This window comes from Haematobia irritans, chromosome 3 (assembly GCF_050003625.1).
Source record: "Haematobia irritans isolate KBUSLIRL chromosome 3, ASM5000362v1, whole genome shotgun sequence".
In the NCBI taxonomy this organism is placed as follows: Eukaryota; Metazoa; Arthropoda; class Insecta; order Diptera; family Muscidae; genus Haematobia; species Haematobia irritans.
Genome location: NC_134399.1, coordinates 36,018,020 through 36,042,064, shown reverse-complemented (window position 1 = coordinate 36,042,064; position 24,045 = coordinate 36,018,020). Strand labels below are relative to the sequence as shown.

Genomic DNA, 24,045 nt, shown 5'->3' with positions numbered 1-24,045 from the left:
CGAATGAAAGATGTAAAACATGTTGAGTTTTCAATTAATGCAATGGAGGCATATTTTTGCATCCCTTTATCGGGGAGCCAAACTAAATTAAATTAAAAAAGTTCATCATTTTTTTGTACAAAATTAGGTTTTCTACAAAATTAGGTTTTCTACTCTTGCGACATACGTATTATACCGTCGTAAATGTATGTCGCAAAAGTCACAGTTTGCGACAGACCAACCTTCTTATAATTAAGTGATTTGACTTAAAAATGGGTATCATAACATGAAAGAAAAAAATTTTGGGCTAAGGTCAACTTGACTTTAATAATTCAGAAAAAAATCTTTAAAATTAATGAAATTGTCTTTAAATTTGTTGCCTCAATCAATACCAAGATTGTTAATGTAAAGACAAAATCTTTGGAACCGGGCATGCATTTTTTCGGTGCTGAAAGTTGATCGATAATTCCCTACGCAGCTCCTAAAAATTTCCTTTTTTCCCTACGCCCAAAAATTTTTTTGCCTACATTTTTCGCTACATTAAAAAAAATTGACTAAATTCAAACAAATATGGCAAGAAAATGGCAAATATTTCTTTAAAATTAATAGTCAGTGACTATATCCTTCAATAAAGGGATGAAATGTTCAATCAAATGAATACTGACATTCTTAATCGGATTTCGAACTTTGCAACATCATTGCTCATTTTTAACACTACCAACATTTTTCTTGTGGACTTTAAAGGCCGCGTGTTTCTTCAAGTCAGATTTACGAACTTTCCACAAGCAATGCACTGACATTTAAAATCGTCATTTTGTACCGCCACTAGCCAATCCTTTAATTCCAGTAAGCCAATTTGCACAAAAAGTTGTTTTCTAAATTTTGCTGGAATGGTTTTTGTAGACGACTCTTAAAAAAATAAATAAAAACTCTTATGAATGTAATTTGCCCATAAGTAAACAGCATAAAACAGTTATTTAAAGATATTTCAAAATAGATATCCTACATTTATATAAACGAATCCGCGAATGCACTGCTAAAGTGGTATTTGTATTAGAAAATATTCGGAAGCACCAAGTTGGGGAAGCCATCATCTGATTATGTACCTAAATGGAAGCGTTCATTCCTGCAAAAATAAATCTATTTCATATTATTAAATAGCAATGCAAAAAAAAACTTTTAACGATACCGCTGACCTTTTCTATATAATATCATAATTACAATAATATCGTTGACGATGAATAACATATTCAATTAGTTGACTAACATATATTTTGGATCTTAAAATATCCGAAATATTAAGCAAAAGTACTCTTCTTGTTGCAGAACATAGTAAAATATGAAAATTGGAAAAATTCCCTACATTTGTAGAAAAACTGAAAAATATGTCCCTTTTTCCCCACAGTTGTACTTTTAGGAAAAAATCCCTACAAAAAAGATTTTTCCCTACGCATGACATCACTGCATGAGTTACAAAATGTGCAAAGAGTCAAAAATGTGCCCCTTGCAAATCGAAAATGTCTAAATAAGTTAAACTATATGAAACTAGCATCAATATAATTCAGTTTAAGAAATAAAATGAAAATCAACAAAAACAAATAATATATTGAACATTGAATTAAAATTAAAAAAATAATCTAGAATAAAGTCAACTTATTTCAAATCAATTGAAGTAATGTAAGTTAAATTAGATTAGATTAAATATATTATTAAATTAACTTGTATCATATATCAGTCAATGCGTTAAATTAATAATTTAAATTGAATTAATTTATATAATATATGTATCTGTTAAAGCCAAATAAATTGAATTAAAATTAAAAACAAATAATCTAAAATAATGTCAACTTATTTCAAAACAATTGAAGTAATGTAACTTAGATTAGATTAAATATACTATTACATTAACTTGTATTATATACCAGTCACAACTAACTTAATTTAATTAAATTTAAAAAAAAAAAATTAAATTAAAATAAAATTATATTGAATTGAACTATTTTAAATCTAGTTTAATTTAATAATTAAATTGCGTTAAGTTAAAAACAAACAAGATATGTATTTTATTACCATATTGGTACAATTAAATTAAATTTAAACAAGTATATACGGCCGTAAGTTAGGCCAGGCCGAAGCTTATGTACCCTCCATCATGGATTGCGTAGAAACTTCTACTGAAGACTGTCATCCACAATCGAATTACTTGGGTTGCGGCAACACTTGCCGATGGCAAGGTATCTTAAAACTTCCTAACACCGTAATATATACCACATAGTCCATACGTGGTATATATTAAACTAAAAAGGCCGAATAAATACGTATATAATTAAGTTTAAAGTTTCTATAGAAATAAAATTTTGACAAAATAAAATTTTGACATTTTCTTAGAAGTAAAATTTGGATTGCGTAGAAACTTCAACTGAAGACTGTCATCCACAATCGAATTACTTGGGTTGCGGTAACACTTGCCAATGGCAAAGTATCTTAAAACTTCCTAACACCGTAATATATACCACATAGTCCATACGTGGTATATATTAAACTAAAAAGGCCGAATAAATACGTATATAATTAAGTTTAAAGTTTCTATAGAAATAAAATTTTGACAAAATAAAATTTTGACATTTTCTTAGAAGTAAAATTTGGATTGCGTAGAAACTTCAACTGAAGACTGTCATCCACAATCGAATTACTTGGGTTGCGGTAACACTTGCCAATGGCAAAGTATCTTAAAACTTCCTAACACCGTAATATATACCACATAGTCCATACGTGGTATATATTAAACTAAAAAGGCCGAATAAATACGTATGTAATTAAGTTTAAAGTTTCTATAGAAATAAAATTTTGACAAAATAAAATTCTGACATTTTCTTAGAAGTAAAATTTGGAAAACATTTTCGATAGAAATAAAATTTGGAAAAATTTTCTATAGAAAAAAATTTTGACAAAATTTTCTATAGAAATAAAATTTTGACAAAATATTCTATAGAAATAACATGTTAACAATGTTTTCTATAAAAATGAAATTTTGGTAGATTATTTTTGGCTCGAGTGGCAACCATGATTATGAACCGATATGGACCAATTTTTGTGTGATTGGGGATCGGGTATTTATAACTATAGACCGATACGGACCAATTTTGGCATGGTTATCAGCGGCCTTATACTATCACCACGTTGCAAATTTCAACCGGATCGGATGAATTTTGCTCCTCCAAGAGGCTCCGGAGATCAAATCTGGGCAACGGTTTATATGGGGGCTATATATAATTATGGACCGATATGGACCAATTCTTGCGTGTTTCTTAGAGACCACATTCTAATACCATGTTCCAAATTTCAACCGGATCGGATGAAGTTTGCTCCTCCAAGAGGCTCCGGAGGACAAATCTGGGGATCGATTTATCTGGGGGCTATATATAATTATGGACCGATATGGACCAATTCTTGCATGGTTGTTAGAGACCATATACTAACGCCACGTACCAAATTTCAACCGGATCGGATGAATTTTTCTCCTCTAAGAGTCTCCGGAGGTCAAATCTGGGAATCGGCTTATATGGGGGCTATATATAATTATGGACCGATATGGACCAATTTTGGCATGGTTGTTAGAGACAATATACTAACACCACGTACCAATTTCAATCGGATGACTTTTGCTCCTCTAAGAGGCTCCGGGGTCATATCTGGGGATCGGTTTATATGGGGGCTATATATAATTATGGACCGATGTTGACCAATTTTTGCATAATCATTAGAGAACATATACCAACACCATGTACCAAATTTCAGCCGGATCGGATGAAATTTGCTTCTCTTAGAAGCTCCGCAAGCCAAATCGGGGGATCGGTTTATATGGGGGCTATATATAATTATGGACCGATGTGGACCAATTTTTGCATGGTTGTTACAGACCATATACTAACACCATGTACCAAATTTCAGCCGCATCGGATGAAATTTGGTTCTCTTAGAGGCTCCGCAAGCCAAATCGGGGGATCAGTTTATATGGGGACTGTATGTAATTATGGACCGATATGGACCAATTTCTGCATTGTTGTTAGAGACCATATACTAACACCATGTACCAAATTTCAGCCGGATCGGATGAAATTTGCTTCTCTTAGAATAATCGCAAGCCAAATTTGGGGGTCCGTTTATATGGGGGCTATACGTAAAAGTGGACCGATATGCCCCATTTGCAATACCATCCGACCTACATCAATAACAACTACTTGTGCCAAGTTACAAGTCGATAACTTGTTTCGTTCGGAAGTTAGCGTGATTTCAACAGACGGACGGACCGACATGCTCAGATCGACTCAGAATTTCACCACAACCCAGAATATATATACTTTATGGGGTCTTAGAGCAATATTTCGATCTGTTACAAACTGAATGACAAAGTTAATATACCCCCATCCTATGGTGGAGGGTATAAAAATATATTAAAATTAGAAAACACATAAAAAAGTTATTAAATTAGATCGCTGCTTGTAATCAACTGATCACAAAATTACTATATATGTAATCGATATAACATATTATGGATCAAAACCTTATTAAATTAAAGTTTGAGCAAATACCACATGAGATTTTAGCCCTAATATTAATCTCGATAATGTAATAATTACATATACTTACTCAACTTCACGTTTCTCGGCTTCCTCTTGTGAGAGATCTTCTTCAACAGAGTAGTCCAGAATTGGTTTGACTCCAAAAGAACGTAACCTATTATCAATTGAATGGAAAAAGAAAATACAATTTGACTCATTAATAAAATTCTCTGAAATAAAATTATTTTATAAACATGCATTTAAGTTTTGTTAAAACAAACATTGTATATATAGTAGTGTGAAATTATGTCTGAATTGAGTTTGCATGTGTGGGCGTATGCGTAAAATGTGTTTTAATCGATCATTGGTTAGAATAAACGTGGCGATAATCCTGTGCTAGTTGTTGCTGTTATCAAAACATTTCTGTTAGGAATTTCTATCATGTGAATTTGAATTGTGGTTGTTAGATATGATTTACATAATAAATTGCATAATTTATTAATAATTACATATGCAATTTACTTAAAATAGATATGCGTGTGTAGTATATTGGGATGAAACAATATTAACTAGAAACTATTATTAAATCGTCATACATGATTTTCTTATGAAGCTCTTTCTATATTAAATTGATTTCTTTCTATATTAAATTGCTTCTTGTATCGAGAATGAAGTCATCTAAATATAACGAAGGTATTCTCAAATGAGGAAAGTCAAAACAAATAAAAACGAAAATGAACACTGACTGTGAAATTGATCATAGGGTGGCGTACATTGGACTTATTATGGATAAATCTTCTTAAAGTGTTCTTTTAGGCTTAATGCCCATTTATTTATACTCGCATAATTACCTTAAAAAACGTAAAAATACCTTAAATGGGGAATTATTTACAAATTGCAATAATAGTGGCATTAAAGTTTTTTATTATAATTTATTTGTTATTTGAAACATGAAAAATGTTTATCAATTACGGCTGACGTGTAATTGTTCGAAAGGATATTTTCTAAGATTTTTCTTCCCAGCAAAAAAAGCATCGCCAAAAAAGTAATGAAAATGTTCTTTATGGATCTGGAAGTGGCGCAAAATTGACGCAGAAGCGATGAATTTAACATGGGCTTGCATTGGACAGATGTCCTCCATTTCAACAGCCGGTGCACTGAATTTGCATAACTTCTTTAGGTGTGATTCGAATTCAATATTTTGGATGTAAATTAAAAAATTCTGTGATATTTTGGCAAATAAATAATTTTTATATTCTTTTATAATTTTTAATGGATTCTAACTCTTGCCTTAAACGTTTGACCTCAAATATTTAAAAAAATTCACAATTTTTTCAGATTGGATTTATCGTTTTTTTATGAATTCTTAAATTGTTTTTAACCAATTTGAAACAAAAAAACTTAAAATTACCCATCAAAAATATGAAAAAACATGTTACAAAAAAATGAAAAAAAGCATGTTACAAAATCAAAATAACTTCCTGTGTAAAAATAAAGTGTTAAAATAAAGAACATCATTGGGAGTACATCTTCTGGAAGTGCTTTTAAAGTTGTGCCTTTGGAAGAACTTCAAAATTTTTTTGCTGGGTACGTGTAATTTTCCACGAAGTATTGCCTTGTTCGAAAGGATATTTTCTACGATTTTTCTTATTCAATCAGATAACCGACTGATGACCTATCACAAGCACATGTAAAATTGAATGCTTCTGGTGCGATTTTGCACCATAAATTGCCAAATATCATTTCTTCATGGGTAATACTAATAAAGGGTGGCTGATATGTTATGAAACAAAGTAAGGCGGTATATTTTTTTTCAAAAGCAAAATGTCGGAAATAACATCAAATTTTAGAATCAGTGTGGATTTGTTCGAAATACTACCTATGACACGATTTATGTCGAAAAAGACCATAACACTCTGATCGGAAATTGCTCTGCGGTATTTTGGCCCATTCCCTAAGATGCGCCATTTTGAGATGATCAACACTTTGGTATTTTTTTAGTGCTAACCGTAGTGTCCAAAATTCCCCAGGCGCAAAACTCCAACATATTGAGATCCTCATTACGGCTCGGCGGCGGTTGAGAACTGATGGCCAATTAAAGGTTTACATTTTCAATTGGCCTCTATGGCAAGTAAACCCGATCATTTTGTTTGTTCACAAACTGCTTCTCATCGGAGAAAACCAAATTCGTTAACTGACCACTTCGTGCAAGCGAAGCAACTCCTTGAGGCTTGCCATCCTGACTTTTTTGTGCATCACCGATGCACTTTTTGAAACATCAATAGCTTTAATCCATTTTTTTTAACCCATTCACTACCGAAATAAACCTAATTTTAAAAACTTCATTTTTCTTATATTTTTACTTGTGCTAAGAGCATGTAGAACAAAAATTGTAATTCTAAGGATCTACCTCAATTACTTCAAGACATATATGTACTTGTTCTGAAAGTTTGATCCTTGAATTGTGTCCAAATGGCTTTACGAAAATAAACGCTATTTGGCCTATAATATCTTCCGAAGTGTGAGAAAAAATACAAAAAATATCAGCTATAGTTTTTGCATGAATTTCAATTTTCTAGAGACGTACAGTAAGAAAATAGTCTAAAAATCTCCTTTTTTTGTTTATTGTTTTTTGACAAAACTCGAAAAGCCGAAGTACTCCACGTTTTTGTTACCGAATTTTTCCCCAAAATTTTTCAATATTTTCAAAAATTTCTTCAAACTGTAAAAAACTTTAACTCCCTAAACTATATGTCTAAAGAACGTAGTTAATATCATTAAAATCGGAAAAAATCGGAATTGTCCATTTTGTGAGTAAAAAATCGTCAATATGCCGATAAATCGGCAAAATTGGCGGCCCTGCCTAGGATATTAAGAGTTTAATAACGCTCTCGATTTTAATCGTGCTCATGTTTTCATAAGGTAAATTACTCATAAAATTATTCGTGAGTCACGACATTTTCCGTGAGTCACGATATTATTCGTGAGTAACGGTATTTTTCGGGAGTCATGACGTTTTGGTGCTCGAGTGTGCGTGAGTACAAATTTTCTTTTCGTGAGTGTGAGTGTGCGTGAGCGTGAGACCTATCAAACAATAATGTGCGTGAGTAAGATTTATCCGCAGCGAGTGTGCGTGAGTAAAATATTACTCACGTGCACACCTCTAGCTCACACCTCGCCCACGATTACAACTTAACTCCAGGTAATACTGTGGAGAAGTACTTTCTCCATAGGACATAACATAGGACATGGCAAAAGTATGCAAGATTTCCATTTATTGGAAATTGGTTACCAATGTTGGACTGAATTAAAAAAAAATCCACGAGTAATAACGAGATGTCCGAGGAATATAATCTTTTTTTCATTTTCTCTTCCAGGAATATAATTTAGCTTCAGGTACACTGAAAAAAATATTGTCGTGAAGTCAAAGAATTCATGTCTTTAAAATACGAATGCAAATTTTGCTTAGCATAGAAGACGCATTTCTCTAATATAGAGTTTTTTTCCTTGTCCAAAAGTCGATAAACTTTTCAATGAAGTCGTATTGTCCTTATAATTAAGTGATTTGACTTAAAAATTGCTATCATAACATGAAAGAAAAAAATTTTGGGCTAAGGCCAACTTGACTTTAATAATTCAGAAAAATTCTTTAAAATTAATGAAATTGTCTTTAAATTTGTTGCCTTTTTGCATCTTGACTACAAAGCAAAAAATCGTTCAAATATAGGACATGTTTTTCAACACTTTATTTTAAAGACGTTTTTAATTGAAACAAGCATATTTTCTACAGGAAGTCGAGTCTGAATTTGGAAAATAAAGTTGTCGTTAAGTCGGTTTTAAAGGACTTTGATAGTATATAAAAAAAAAAGATAAAAAAAAAAACAAAAATTAAAATTTGCTTCCTAGAAGCAAGTACACAAAACCCACATTTAAAAGAGAATTGTGTCTTAAAAGTATCTTTACTTGTATTCTCCGCTTCTTTGGCTCGGAATCAGTACCAACATTTTTGAAGTAAAGACAAAATCTTTGGAACCGGGCATGGTTTTTTTTTTTAGTGTAATGATGCAGTGAAGTATTTTCCTCTTAGGACATGTCATGAAAAAGTAATCAACTTTTCCATTTTATGATAAGTATTTATAAATTTTTCAAATAAGTTACCACCAAGATTACTTGGTAATGAGAGTTTTTACTGGATATAATTTCATTTAAAGGTGGGCACTAAGCTCGGTTTTCGAGTTGAAAATCCCATATTTTCACTATATTTCCTGAAATAATCAAAATTATAAATAAAGACTTGGCGAAATCTAGATGAACAAGAAACTGCGCATCAATTGAGTTAATTTTATATTGAACTGTTTTAATAAAGTAACCGCGAAAATTTCAACGCGATAAGTGAACATAGTACTGACCTTAAGACATAACAAATTTTACATCTCTACATATTAGTTTACTATTAATTACATCTGTTTAAATAAAAATGTTAACAATAATTTCTATTAATAAATTATTCCATCCCAATGTTAAATGTAAATATGCAAAACGTGTTGAAGTGTATTAGGTGTATGCGTGTATATATTTTTTCTTGTTTTATTATTTATTAAACAATTAGATAAGAATTGTATCACCAGGGTGCCACATACACTAAAGACACCGTACATAAATAACTAAGTGATACTGATATTCCTACATAAATAAATGTAATTGTGATTGCCTTGCCACTGTGACATAATCTTCAAGAGATTCTCACATGCCACATACTCTCGTTCTACATAAGTGCTCTGTGTGGTTCATGTGGTGGCAGGCAGCAGTAATAAGACAAATTGAAGGACAGTCGAGTACATAGCAAAAAGCATTTGTGAAACGTCCTTGACAGAGAAAGAAAGAGAGTAGTGATTTATTTAATGAGTCGTTTAAATTTTGATTAAAGTCAATTTAGAATTTCGTGGATGTGGATGTGGACTGCACCACCATCAATCCCCATCAAGAGGGCCAATTCAATTCGATTCGATTGGTGTTGGTTGTTTTTTTTGTGTCTTTTCATTCTTTCAAATTCATTGCCAATTTGCTTAGTATTTGTAGGTTTTGATGAAGTGAAATGATTTTGATTTTGTGCCCCAAATTGATATGGTATGAGGAAATAACTTAGTATCGCTATTTGATTGGCAAGGTTGGAGGTTATGACAAGTTACTAATTGAAAATACAAAATACACCTTAAACAAAACTAATTTAAATATATCATTTAAATTTACTATATATAATAGGCAAATATTCCTCTTATCTCTATTAACACTTGTTTAAAAATAAAATTATATTTTTATCTAAATTTTTCTTTGGGGAATTCTGTTGTTGTATTTATTTATATATATGCAATTGCAGGTGCCAAGTATCTTAAAAGGTATCACTTCTAATTGATTTCATGGCAACACAGTTGGGTAAAATGAATACAAAAAAAAAAAAAACAAAATAAAATCTCAATGTGATAGATTTTGCAAAACCACATTAAGAGGTTAACTCATTTAAAGGTGAGCTTACTTAGCTTGTTCATGTAAACAAATATACTGTAGTTATTTTTAATTTCTTCCCATTAGTGTTAATTACCGATTGCGTAAAGCTGCATATCTCTGAAGGAGAAAGTTATATAAACATATGCATATCGACATGACCCAATAAATGAAGGTTTCAAGATGTGTTCTTACACCGAAAGAATTATCTTCGGTAATTTTACGAAGAATTCTTCATTAACTATTCTTCGTGAATTCTTCATTAAAACAATGAAAAACGAAGAACATTTTACGAATATACGAAACGTCTACGAAATATTCTACATTAATTTTTCTTCGTAAAAGTTTCGTACTTTTAACGAAACTTTTTTCAAATTTCATAATTTTTGTGAAGAATTTTTTACGAATTTATGAATATATTACGAAACATTCTGCGTTAAAACTCCTTCATAAAAGGTAGACACTTTTTTTAAATAATGAAGAAGTTCCTTGAAGTTGTAAAATTTCCGTTCGCGACATAAAATTGCCTCTGATAATGTGCTTGAGTGTATTCCTTTTTTCTATTTTTTATGCTTGTCTATGCTACTTCTCATTTAGGTGATAGCGCGCTATGAATAAAAGTGAAGCAATAAAACTAAAAATTATTCAAAAACTTAAGTAGTGATGACATTTTTCACACTTGTTACTACACCAAATGCACTTTCGACTATAATTTTTTTTTCTAAAAGTTCGAACCTTTTTCAAACAAAAGTACAAAAGTTTCTTATAAAAAGTACGAAACATTTTCATAAAAAGAACCAAATTGTTTCATAAAAAATAGGAAGATTTTTCATAAAAAGTACTAAAATTTTTCATAAAAAGTACGAAACATTTTCATTAAAAGGACGAAATTATTTCATAAAAATTACATAGATTTTTTTATAAAAAGTACAAATTTTTTCTTAAAAGATTTTCATAAAAAGAACGAAATTGTTTCATAAAAATTACGAAGATTTTTCATAAAAAGTACAAATTACAAACTACGAAAAATTTGGAAGAACTATTTTCATAAAAAGCACGAAATATTTCGTACTTTTAATGAAACCTTTCTTTGGTTGTAAAACAATGAAATTAACGAAATTGTTCGTTCTTTTTACGAAGAATATTCTTTCGGTGTACACAGAGAAAAAAACATGAACATTTGAACGGTATTGTTTTTTAAAACATACAATAAAAGTAAGTAAATTTGAAAATTTCAAATAGTTTTTATTATTAAATTATGCAAAATTTTCCATCTCATTGTTTTCATCAAAAGTACGATTTTTTTCTTAAAACATTTTCATAAAAAGAACGAAATTGTTTCATAAAAATTACGAAAAAATTTCGTAAAAAGTACGATTTTTTTCTTACAAACTACAAAAAAATTGGAAGAACTATTTTCGTAAAAAGTACGAAATATTTCGTAATTTTAATGAAAACTTTCTTTGGTTGTAAAACAAAGAAATTAACGAAATTGTTCGTTTTTTTACGAAGGAAATTCTTTCGGTGTACACAGAGAAAAAAAAACATGAACATTTGAGCGATATTGTGTTTTAAAACATACAATAAAAGTAAGTAAATTTGAAAATTTCAAATAGTTTTTATTATTAAATTATGGAAAATTTTCCATCTCATTGTTTAAGGTATATGTAAAATTTCATTTTACATTCTTTATATTTTAGTAATTTTACAACAAACATAAGATAATTTTAATTAAATATGAGTTAATTGATAATAATTCCATATGACTTCATTTAAATTAAATTCAATATAATTTAGTGCAAAAAAATACAACTAATTGTAATTTATTTAATTCAAATTATTATAAATTATTTAATAAATTATACAAAATCCGCTGAAACAAAAATTGTAAATATTTTATGATTCATTTCTTACATCACACTTCTCCAATGGACAACTTTATTTTCATGTATTATTATTTTTTTAAATAATTTGAAATTTTTTGTTTAATTCAAATTACGTTAGCTTGATTTCTATTTTTACTGTAATTTCCCAGCAAAAAAATTTGGAAGTTCTTCTCAAGGCACAACTTTAAAAGAACTTCCAAAAATGCCATCCCAAAGATGTTCTTTATTTAAACTGACTCATTTGAGTCATTTTTTTTTAACCCGTTTTTTTTATATTTTTAATGCGAAATTATTTTTTTGTTTTGTTTCAAATAGGTTAAAAACATATTAAGAATTAATAAAATGGCACAAATTATTTAAATTTAGCCGAAAAAATGTTAAATCCTTTCTAGAAAAATTGCGAATTTTTGAAAATATTTGATGACAAACGTTCCAGACAAATCATAAAAAAACTTTAAAAATTATTTATTTGTCAAAATATTACCAAAAATTCTTAATTCACATCCAAAAACCTTGAATTCACCTCACACCTTAAGAAGTGATGCAAATTCCGCGCAGCGGCTGTTGAAATCGTGGACATCCGTCCTATGACAAGTCCATGTTAAATTCATTGCTTCTGCGTCAATTTGGCACCACTTCTGGATCCAAAATTTGGCACTACTTCTGGATCCAAAATTAAATTAATTTCAATTCAATTTAATTAACTAATTATTTAATTTTATTAAATTTAATATAATTTAATTTATGAAGTCAATTAAATTTAATATGACTTAATTTAATTTAATAATTTTATTTCGATGTCCTCATTCCAGAATACGCTAAGTCGACTTGGCGTGTTTTGATGGAGTTCGTTGTGTTTTATTCGGATTTTTGTGAATTACATCCTGATAAAATTTCGAATTTATTGGACACTTCCATCAAAAGTTATGCATAATATATACAATATGTGACTAAAGTTTTAAAAAATGTCGAATGTAAAAAGGTCAAAAGGCTTTGTTCGGTTAAAGTGGTCTAAGTAATTTTTAGCCATGTTCTATTATCACTATTTTGAGATCGTAAATACTAAAAAAACTATAATAAATATGATTTTAAGACCGAAAATAAGGGAATTTCTATCTTAAGGTGGGTACTAAGTTCGAGTTTTTCCGCTAAAGTGAAAACTAAACTAGTAGAAAGGCATCAAATTATTTCTTGGAAATTTTATTATAACTCGATAGGGAATATCCCAAAGAAAATTTTCACAAAGTTTGTATTCCTTAAAATGGATTATTAAAGAAAAGTAATCGTGAAAAAATGACAAAACTTTGAACTTGTTTCCTGTAAAATTCACTTTTTAGACTTAGCGTACTTTGGAATGAAGCAGTCGATTTGATTGTAAAATAATGTAAATGATAATAATTGAATTAGATTCTGTTTTCTTCAAATTTAATCCTATCAAATTTTAACCTATCGAATTTGGACTCCATTTACATTAAATTTAATATAATTTAATTGAACGTAAAAACAAATAAATTAATTTCATTCTATTATAGTTGATTTATTTAATTTACTATAACATAATTTAATTATATTAAAAAATTATACGAAATCTCGCGAAAGAAAATTTCTACTTCCTAAATCCCTAATATTATAGGATAAATTTCTTACCATCTCTTAATTGTAAACTTTAACTTTATAATTTCACACCTCTCTAGTAGAGAATTTAAGTTTTATTTAAATTTAAAATAATGTAATTGATTTAAAAAACTGGGATCGATTTCAATTTATTAGAATTTAATTAACTTTAGGTTGGCTGCTAATTTAATTTAAATTGATTTAATTAAAGAGGGAATTAAATTATAACTTAATTTAATATAATTTAATTAATCATTTTTTAAAATTATATTTATATGCTGCGCCACACTGTGCAATAGGGTATTATAAATTAGTGCATATGTTTGCAACACACAGAAGGAGACGAGATAGACATATGGTATCTTTGGCAAAAATCCTCAGGGTGGGCTCTCGAGTCGATATAGCGATGTTCGTGTGTCTGTGAACACATTTTGTAATCAAAGTCTAGGTCGCAGTATGTGTTTTGGCTCAGAATAGATACCTATTGATTTTGGAAGAAATCGGTTCAGATTTAGATATAGCTCCCATATATATATTTCGCCCGATATGGACTTATATGGCCCCAGAAGCCAGAGTTTTATTCTAATTTGCTTAAAATTTTGCACAAGAAGAACAATTAGTACTATAGTCAAGTGTGCCAAATTTTATTGAAATCGTTTCAGATTTAGATAAAGCTCCCATATATATCTTTTGCCCGATATGGACTAATACGGTCCCAGAAGCCAGAGTTTTACCCAAATTTGGTTGAAATTTTGCACAGGGAGTAGAATTAGTATTGTAGCTATGCGTGCCAAATTTTGTTGAAATCGGTTCAGATTTAGATATAGCTCCAATATATAGCTTTCGGCCGATTTACACTCAAATGACCACAGAGGCCAATTTTTTGCTCCGATTTAGTTGAAATTTTGCACAGGGAGTAGAATTAGCATTGTAGCTATGCGTGCCAAATTTGGTTGAAATCGGTTCAGATTTAGATATAGCTCCAATATATATCTTTCGGCCGATTTACACTCAAATGACCACAGAGGCCAATTTTTTGCTCCGATTTAGTTGAAATTTTGCACAGGGAGTAGAATTAGCATTGTAGCTATGCGTGCCAAATTTGGTTGAAATCGGTTCAGATTTAGATATATCTCCCATATATAGCTTTCGCTCGATTTACACTCATATGACAACAGAGACCAATTTTTTGCTCCGATTTAGTTGAAATTTTGCACAGGGAGTAAAATTAGCATTGTTGCTATGCGTGCCAAATTTGGTTGAAATCGGTTCAGATTTAGATATAGCTCCCATATATATGTTTTTCTGATTTGGACAAAAATGGTCAAAATACCAACATTTTCCTTGTAAAATCGCGACTGCGTAGTCGAAAAGGTGTAAAAATGACTCTAATTTTCCTAAACTTCTAATACATATATATCGAGCGATAAATCATAAATAAAATTTTACGAATTTTCCTTAAAATTGCTTCAGATTTAAATGTTTCCCATATTTTTTTTACTAACATTGTGTTCCACCCTAGTGCATTAGCCGACTTAAATTTTGAGTCTATAGATTTTGTAGAAGTCTATCAAATTCTGTCCAGATCGAGTGATATTTAAATGTGTGTATTTGGGACAAACCTTTATATATAGTCCCGAACACATTTGACGGATGTGATATGGTATCGAAAATTTAGATCTACAAAGTGGTGCAGGGTATAATATAGTCGGCCCGCCCGACTTTAGACTTTCCTTACTTGTTTTTGTATGAATTAGTGTCTAGAGAATTCCCAATTAAACTACACAGAAAAAATATCAATTATAATCTTAATTGAATTAAAAAAAATTCAATAAAAACTGATTGAATTATTTTTTTAATCAAAATAAAACTCAATCACAAAAAAAAATTAATTTAAATTAAATTTAATTTTTAATGGATATCTTAATTTAAATTAAATTACTTAATCGTAATAAATATTAAAATACCTCTAAAACGATTCCAATTTTTTAAATTTAATTTTAATCTAAATAAGACCTTAATCAAAACTAATTTAATTTAGCCTTAATATAGTTTTATTAGTAATTAAATTATCTCTATCTCAAAAAAAACTGTTATCGTTCGACAGAAATGTTAAAAACAGCCAAATTTATAAGCATCAGCTGTCTTTGCACTGTAGTCCAACAAAAACGTTCGGTTTTGGCATAGAGAAATTGCAGTAAATTAACCACGATACAATGTAAAATATTCTTTTAATTAAATAATAAAATTAATGACTGAAGGATTTCGTATTACTAATTAAATATATAAATTTAAAAAAATGTTAATTTAAAAAATCATTTGATCTGAATATAAATACAAATAATTCAATTATGATGAAGTTCAATTAAAATTTCAATGAATAACTTTTTTCCTGAGTAGACTAAAAATTTCTTTTTATCTCTTAAATACTTACTACCTCTTTCCTATCAAAAATGCGATTATAAGTAAAATTTCCATTTTGCAAATTTCCACATAGAAAATCATGCAAAATTCATCACATAATCATTTCAATTTTTCAAAACAAAATTGTGGGCGATATGGAGGAGGACATGGACAGATGAGAAAATTAGTAAAAATATGCAATGCTCACAAAAACTGAATGGGAACACACAGAGTTGGAGCAAACATTAAGAAGGAAAATACAAAGAAAAAAACACAAAAACGTGAAAAAAAAACCTCTCAAGTGTTGGCACAATTTTATAACGATCCTCGCCTGCAACAAAGTGCCCATAGAAAGATGATTTCATTAAAACTGTAAAAAGTTTCTCTCCCAGAATGGCTTTGGTAAATTTCATCAACTTCATCACCAAGAAAACAACGCAAATGCCAAAAATTCCAAATTTGGGTGAATAACAGGATATTGAGTTGAATAAAGTTGGGGCAAGTGGGACATTTGTGTGCACAAGGGGGTGGGTGGGTGTGTGGTGGATGTAAAAGTGTTCGAGGTTTTGGTGGGAAATTGGATCATTGGATGGCATTTTGTTTGCATGTGAGTGTATGTGTGTGTGGCAAAAGCGTCGGTTTTCAGTTGGGCGCCAGCGAATTGCATTCAATTTGCGATTAAAACACATGTTCGTTTAAACAGAAGAAGAAACATAAGCAGGTTGTTTGTGGCGGTGTTGGTGGCAGTTGGTAGAATAACAGCCCCCATTTACAAAACATAATCCGGCGCAAAAACCAAAAGTAATGTGAAATAGAAATAAAAAAGAAAGAAAAAAAGAAAAGCATTAGTCAATTTCGGTAAGGATATATAAAATTACCTTTCAAGTGTTGGTATGATTTTGATCTGATCTTCGCCAGCAACAAAATGTCCATAGAATGTTGCCTTCATTAGAGCTGTAAACAATTTATCTCCCAGTATTGTATTTGCCACTTTCATAAGCTACAAATTTGTTTAGATGTTGCATTTTCGTTTCGTTACGTTTTGTTTTTTTCATTTACGCGATTTAAATAAAGGTAGACAATGTTTTTTTTGTTTGTTTTTGGAAAAAGAAATTTAGAATAGATTGACATTAATAATATGCATAGTGTGTTTACACTTAAGTCCATTCAATCATTCTCATTCATTCAACTTTTTCTATTAAAGTAAAATCAATGGAAAGAAAAAAAAAAATAATAGAAGAAAAAACAATCTCGAATCCGTCTTAAACATAACGAAAATGAAAAGTTCTATATATTTGCCAAATAATATACTAAAATTAAATATAATACAAAGTGGCATAAAGATACAACACAATTTACAAAATTAACTACTAAAAATTTTATATACATTAAGGGAAAAAAAAAGAAATGCTTGAAATTCTCAAATGAGATGAATATTTTTTTAACTTAGAAAGATTGTACTTTTAACAATAAGTTTAAAATTTTAATAATAAAATAATTATATGGTCTAACGAAATGAATTTTTACTTCTTGTACGTCGACATGAAGAAGATTTCCCTTCAACAAGCTTACCCATGTTCCCACTTAAGACTTAGGAGACGTTTACCTTAGACGATCGATATCTATACCTTAGATCTGGTATTGCTTCAAGTTTGCTCTCAAAACCACAATGCAACTAATTCAAAAATCCTAGTGAGACTGCATTGCATGAACTTGTCCCATGTAATGGAGCTCACCGTCTGTCGATGAATACTTGTACACAATTGTGACTTTCCTAGACACTGAAGAGCGAGTATTCAAAAAAGATGAGACGTGTTTTAATCTCTCCAGGGCAAACAAACATCAAAAGGTATGTGTGACTGTATTGCATGATCAAGTCTGTTTTATAAAAGGCTCACTATCTCTCTATGAGTATAAAAGTTTGGCTTTTCTAGAGTTGGAGGTGACACTCCATGAGAGGAATGTTTTCCATTTACTTTGGAATATTAAACTTTTACTGTGCGAGTAAACATATTTTAGCCCATCTAATAAGAGGGAAGTTCTCCACTGTGGTATCACAATGGACTGAATAGTCTACGTGAGCCTAACGGGCTACCACTATACCTAACCTAACCTAAGCTAGCCCCCCTAAAGCCAGATAACCTTCTGATGTATGAGGACAAGGAAATTCAGCAAAGAAGAATCTTTCACCTATACATTGGAATATTGCCATAAACAGTCTTTTGCTTTTACTAGAGACAAAAGGGTACAAGAAGCGTCCCACTCAGTCCCATATACAATTGGAGAATTCGTACAGGAGGCATTCCGGGTGACTGAGATATGAGTGAGTGAGAAGTAAGATCCCCATAGTCTCTGCCAAAAGACAATAGCGAAAAATAGGCATCACAACCAAAATTTGCACATTGTAACCAGCTGTGGTTGGACCTATAATGTTAAGTAAAGTTGTGGTATGGAGGCAGGCCCTTCCACAATCGACTCTCAGGGAGTTTTTGTGTATCTCTGGCGAATGAAGTCAGACATTTACATCTCTTCTTAATGTCATGTTACATTTATTGCCTTTTAACATATTGGAAAAAAAATCCGCTGCAACAAGGGTCGTTTCATTTTCTCTAAATGTGTCAACCACTGTGTATTATACTTTTGTGAAAGTCCCTTTCGGCGTGAAGTTTGAAACACAAATTCAGTGAATTCCCAGAGTACATTTACACTGTGAATCAAGGTTGTGTAAAATTTTAAGCCGATGATTCCAAACTGGATGGACATACAAGTGGAGCCTAGAAACAAAAACCGTTTTTTACGATATTTTATTTCTAGATTTACTCCCATATTCATAAAAGTTAATGTAAACTTTAAACCTACTATTACTATACAAATTATATCGATAAACTGTCAGTAAATTATTATGAATATGGACATTAAAAAATATTCCAAAAACCGGAGGATGGCGTTTTTTGAAACAAGACATCAGCAAATCTTTTAACGAGACGACACATCGGTTCAATAATAACCTAATACCTGGATATAAGAACATATCAGGAAACTGTAAAAGGGAGGCGGGGACCTCCCTCCCCTTCAAATTTCATCGAACTCATACAAAAATATCTTGACTAACAAATTTCCACTTGGGCCCACTCCTAAACAGAATTCTGCGATGATGTATAATTTAATGCTGAGTTGTCAGGTGGGTAAAATTGAACTGTTTAAATATATTGTTAAGGAATAAGCTAAACTTGAACTGCTCAAATATCTTGTTGAGAGATATGTGGCAGTCTATGACGTTTTTAAATATTTTATTATAATTCGAGCTAACCGAATCGAAAACTAATTTTTCGATATATTAGGAATGAAAATCTTTTCTTTTTATAGGAATTAATAAATTATTATATTTAAATTATTTGTTTTATTATACATGCTATTTGATATTTAAATATTCATCCCAGAGATAATTTAAAGCATTTCTTTTATATTAAAATCAATACAGAATAAAACTACTCTTACATGATATTATTCAATGATGTTTTTCCAGTTTTGTAGCTATAAGTTAAATTTATATATTTTAATATTTATCTTATTATTTGCATAATTGAAAAGCCAATAAATTTGAAAACTCTCAATGGAGCAGTCACCTGAACATATAAAACTTCGTAGTTCCTTTTATCACACAAAATTAAACTAAAAAACGTTTACTTGGATCTAAAGATTTTGACCTCCCCTTAAGGATTTTGGTATTGATTCCGAGCCAAAGATGCGGCTTCTTTAAAATAAAGAAATTTTTTAGCGACCTATCTGGCTTTAAATCTACGACCAATAAAATTAAAATTAAGATACAGATCTCATTTATCAAATGTTCCTTCTCTTTTCGCGGTTTATTAATAAAGGTACTCACGTACAAACAAATGCCAGTTTAAAAATCCAAATTATAACAGATACTTCAAATAAAAAATGGTTTCTTAATTCCAAAAACAAACTTTAAACCTAAGATGCTAAATCTTCAAAATAAGTCTTAACCTATATTTAAAGCGTATTTATCTTAAATATAAAGCTTCAACATTTATGTTAATTTAAGGACAATTTATTTAAATCGAAAATGTGTTTTTGCTTTAAGGAAAATTAGCCTTAGTTCAAAGACATGCGACTTTAACGGGGGGACGCAAATTTACAAAATTTGTGTCCTAAATTTAATTGAAAATATTTTTTAAAGCCAAGATTATAAACTTTAATTTAATTAAATTTTCATTATTTTAAAGTAATTTGTCCTTAATATTTTGTAAATTTTGCATCCTAAAATTTAAGTTGCGTAATCTTTAATGTCAAGTAAATATTTTTTTCAATGTAGGTGTTGTAAAAAATATTTTAAGCAAAAAAACCTGCTAGTTTCCACAAAAATTACATTTAAGCATATCCAAAATAAAACTACGTTGGTCTAAAATTTCGTTTTATCGTGCACTGATTTGAAAAATTATGCAACCAAGATTTTAGGAACACGCAATTTGAAAAATATTAAGGAGTGTTTAAAATATATAAATTTTAATTAAAACTATATTCATAATCTTTGCTTTAAAAAGGTTTGTCTTTAAATTTACACATGAATTTTTGAAATTTACGCCCCTCCGTCAAGACAAATTTCCCTTAATGTAAAGAAAAACATTTTTTATTTAAAAAAATAATTTTTAAAATAACTGAGATATTAATTCTTTTGATTTAAGATAAAACAAATTTTTGGAAATTTTACATTGAGTTTCAAGCAATTTTCATGATCAGTGCGCCTTCTACACCCTCAAGAAGTGAAGTCGGTCTATATGGAGGCATTACCAAATGGACCGATAAAAACTTAATCCGAAACACGTTTTTGTGAGCCTAAAATACCAGAATATTTACAATTTCAGGCAAATCAGATAAAAACTACGGTTTCTAGAAACCCAAGGAGTTAAATCGGGAGATCGTTCTTATGGGGGCTATACCAAAATATGGACTGTTTTCGGCACACCTCTTTATGACCCGAAAATACCTCTAGATTTCAAATTTCGGGCAAATAGGATAAAAACTTCGGATTCTAGAAGCCCAAGAAGTAAAATCGGGAAATCGGTCTATATGGGGGCTATATAGACCGATACTCCCCATTTTCAGCACACCTCTTTATGGTCCTAAAATACCTCTAGATTTCCAATTTCAGACAAATTGGATAAAAACTAAAAACTTTCTATAAGCCCAAGACCCAAAATCGGGAGGTCGTTTTATATGGGGACCATACCAAAACATGGACCGATACTCACAATTTTTGGCACACGTATTTGTGTTCCCACAATACCTCTAGATTTCCAATTTCAGGTAAATTGAATAAAAACTGCGGTTTCTATAAGCCCAAGAAGTAAAATCGGGAGATCGGTCTATATGGGGGCTATACCAAAATATGGACCGATACTCACAATTTTTGGCACACGTATTTGTGGTCCTACAATACCACTAGATTTCCAATTTCAGGTAAATTGAATAAAAACTGCGGTTTCTATAAGCCCAAGAAGTAAAATCGGGAGATCGGTCTATATGGCGGCTATACCAAAATATGGACCGATACTCACAATTTTTGGCACACATCTTTATGGCCATAAAATATAGATTTCAAATTTCAGGCAAATTGGATAATAACTACAATTTCTATAAGCCCAAGACCCCAAATCGGGAGGTCGATTTATATGAGGAATATATCAAAACTTGGACCGGTATAGCCCATCTTCGAACTTGACCTGCCTGCAGACCAAAGACGAGTTTGTGCAAATTTTCAGCACGATTGCTTCATTATTGAAGACTGTAGCGTGATTACAACAGACAGACGGACAGACGGACATCGTTATATCGTTTTAGAATTTCTCCCTGATCAAGAATATATATACTTTATATAGTCTGAAATCGATATTTCGATGTGTTACAAACGGAATGACAAACTTATTATACCCCCGTCACCATTCTATGGTGGTGGGTATAATTAATTGAATTTTGCAGTCAACATCAATTAAAAATTTAATTGAATCAATTAAAAAATTAATTGAAATTTGCTAATGAAATCAATTAATTTTTTTATCAAGTATTTTTTATGCTCAATTAAAACTGTGATTGATACTATCTTTTTCGTGATTGAAGACATTTCAAATAAAAAATTAATTAGATCAATTAATTTTGTGATTGAATCTGATACATTTTTTTTGTTTGTATATCGCAAAAAAAGAAAGAAAATTCGATAAATAAGATCTGTATCCTAATTTCAAATGTATAGAGCCTAAATGTAAAGCTAGATATCTCCCTGAAAAAAATCTTTGTTTTAATGAACCATAATCTTTGGCTTGAAATCAATACCAAAATTCTTCAGGAAATGTCAAAATCTTTGAATCCAAGTAAACTTTTTTTGAGTGTAGATTTAAAGCTAGATTGCTCCCTAAAATATATCTTTTTTTATAAAGAAGCAGCATCTTGGGCTCGAAATCAATACTTAACCCCTTAAATGAAGGTAAAAACTTTGGAGCCAAGTACATTTTTCAGACAATTGCAAGAATTTCTAGAATGAAAAATAGTTCACACGACAAAAAAATGATAAATAAAACAATTTGTTGCCTATTTTATTCATAAGAAAAAATTCTGCTAGCAATAAAACCCCAAATGTAGTCTGCTCTAAAATTTTATTTTTTTTTTTTTATAAATAGAAAAAAATGCCCATATAAAATTCATAAGAAAAAACCCCCACTAAATTTGCCCACTATTAATGTGACGGGTGTGTTTGTTTATATCATTATCATCGTCATTACTGGCTTCTTCTACATAGTGTATATGTACGTAAATGTTCAATTATTTCAAATGTACTATATAGTATTATTTTTGAAATTTCACAATTTGCTAGAACTTTTTAATGGCTTTTAGTCAGGTGAGCAGTAGCAGCTTTTATTCTAAAATTTAAAAAAAGGGGGCGGAACTTGTCTCTGCTCGTGACGTTAAGCAAGTGCAGTCGTTGTCGCGGCACGTTTATTTCAAAAAAGATCTCATCCTATAGATATGTGTTGTTTTTGTTTTTTTTTTCTGTCGCTGAGTCAAACGTTAGAAAATGTATTAAGTAAACTTGTTTTCTATTTATTATTTCGTCGCATCTTAGAAAGATGTTTCTTTGTTGCCAAAAAGTTGATTTTTTTTGTTGCTGTCATTAGATGGCCAAATCTAATATGAATTCTTTATATAATCAAGTGCTAGGGAATAAAAAAAATTAATGAAAGCACGGGATTTATGTACCCTGGGTTATTTTGGGTAGAAGGGCCTATTTCTAAATCTAATCGAATAGATTTAATAGATTGTCCATGCATCCATCTGAAGACAGTTTATTTTTTAAAGCAAAGTCAATGTAATAAGTTTTATTTAGGTTAGGTAAGCAGCAGCCCGTATTTATCATCGAGAGCTGCCCGATTCCATGTTTAACTCAATGATAAAGAACCTTCTTTTTATAGCCGAGTCCGCACGGCGTGTCACATTACGGTGACATCACTTAGAGAAGCTTTGAACCACTGAGAAATGTCATCAGCACTCCCAAGAGGAGATAATCCGGAATTACACCCACGGTTAAAATCTTTTTTGGTGTTCGGTCGAAATTTGGGTTGAACCCATGACCCTTTGTATGCCAGGCGGGCATGCTAATCACGGTGGCTACCTAATATTTATTTATTTAATTGACTTGACTAGTTTTTATTGGAAATAATGACGCCGAGTCACTCCGACAGCTATTTATTGTCAGTCGACGCCGCTACCAATTCAGTCGGCTTATCTGGCCCGAAATCTAGCCAATTAATAGAAATATATTTAAAAAATTGTTTTTTCTTAAATTTGTTTTTATACCCTCCACCATAGGATGGGGGGTATATTAACTTTGTCATACCGTTTGTAACACATCGAAATATTGCTCTAAAACCCCATAAAGTACATATATTTTGGGTCGTGGTGAAATTCTGAGTCGATCTGAGCATGTCCGTCCGCCCGTCCGTCTGTTGAAATTACGCTAACTTCCGAACGAAACAAGCTATCGACTTGAAACTTGGCACAAGTAGTTGTTGTTGATGTAGGTCGGA

At 30.6% G+C, this 24,045-nt stretch overlaps 1 protein-coding gene across 4 annotated transcripts in view; it reads right to left on the bottom strand.

Annotated features, from left to right (window-relative positions):
* Nucleotides 1-24,045, bottom strand: part of slgA (proline dehydrogenase slgA) — a 98,868-nt gene that overhangs the window by 49,172 nt on the left and 25,651 nt on the right. For 2 of the 4 annotated variants that reach the window (XM_075300648.1, XM_075300650.1), the window contains exons 3-4: nucleotides 16,825-16,946; nucleotides 4,630-4,716 (exon numbers count right to left, since the gene is read on the bottom strand). In XM_075300648.1, coding sequence (XP_075156763.1) covers nucleotides 4,630-4,716; nucleotides 16,825-16,946 — 209 coding nt within the window. Of the gene's footprint in view, nucleotides 1-4,629; nucleotides 4,717-16,240; nucleotides 16,363-16,824; nucleotides 16,947-24,045 lie in introns of all 4 variants that reach the window. The other 2 variants (XM_075300647.1, XM_075300649.1) reach the window with 1 other exon arrangement.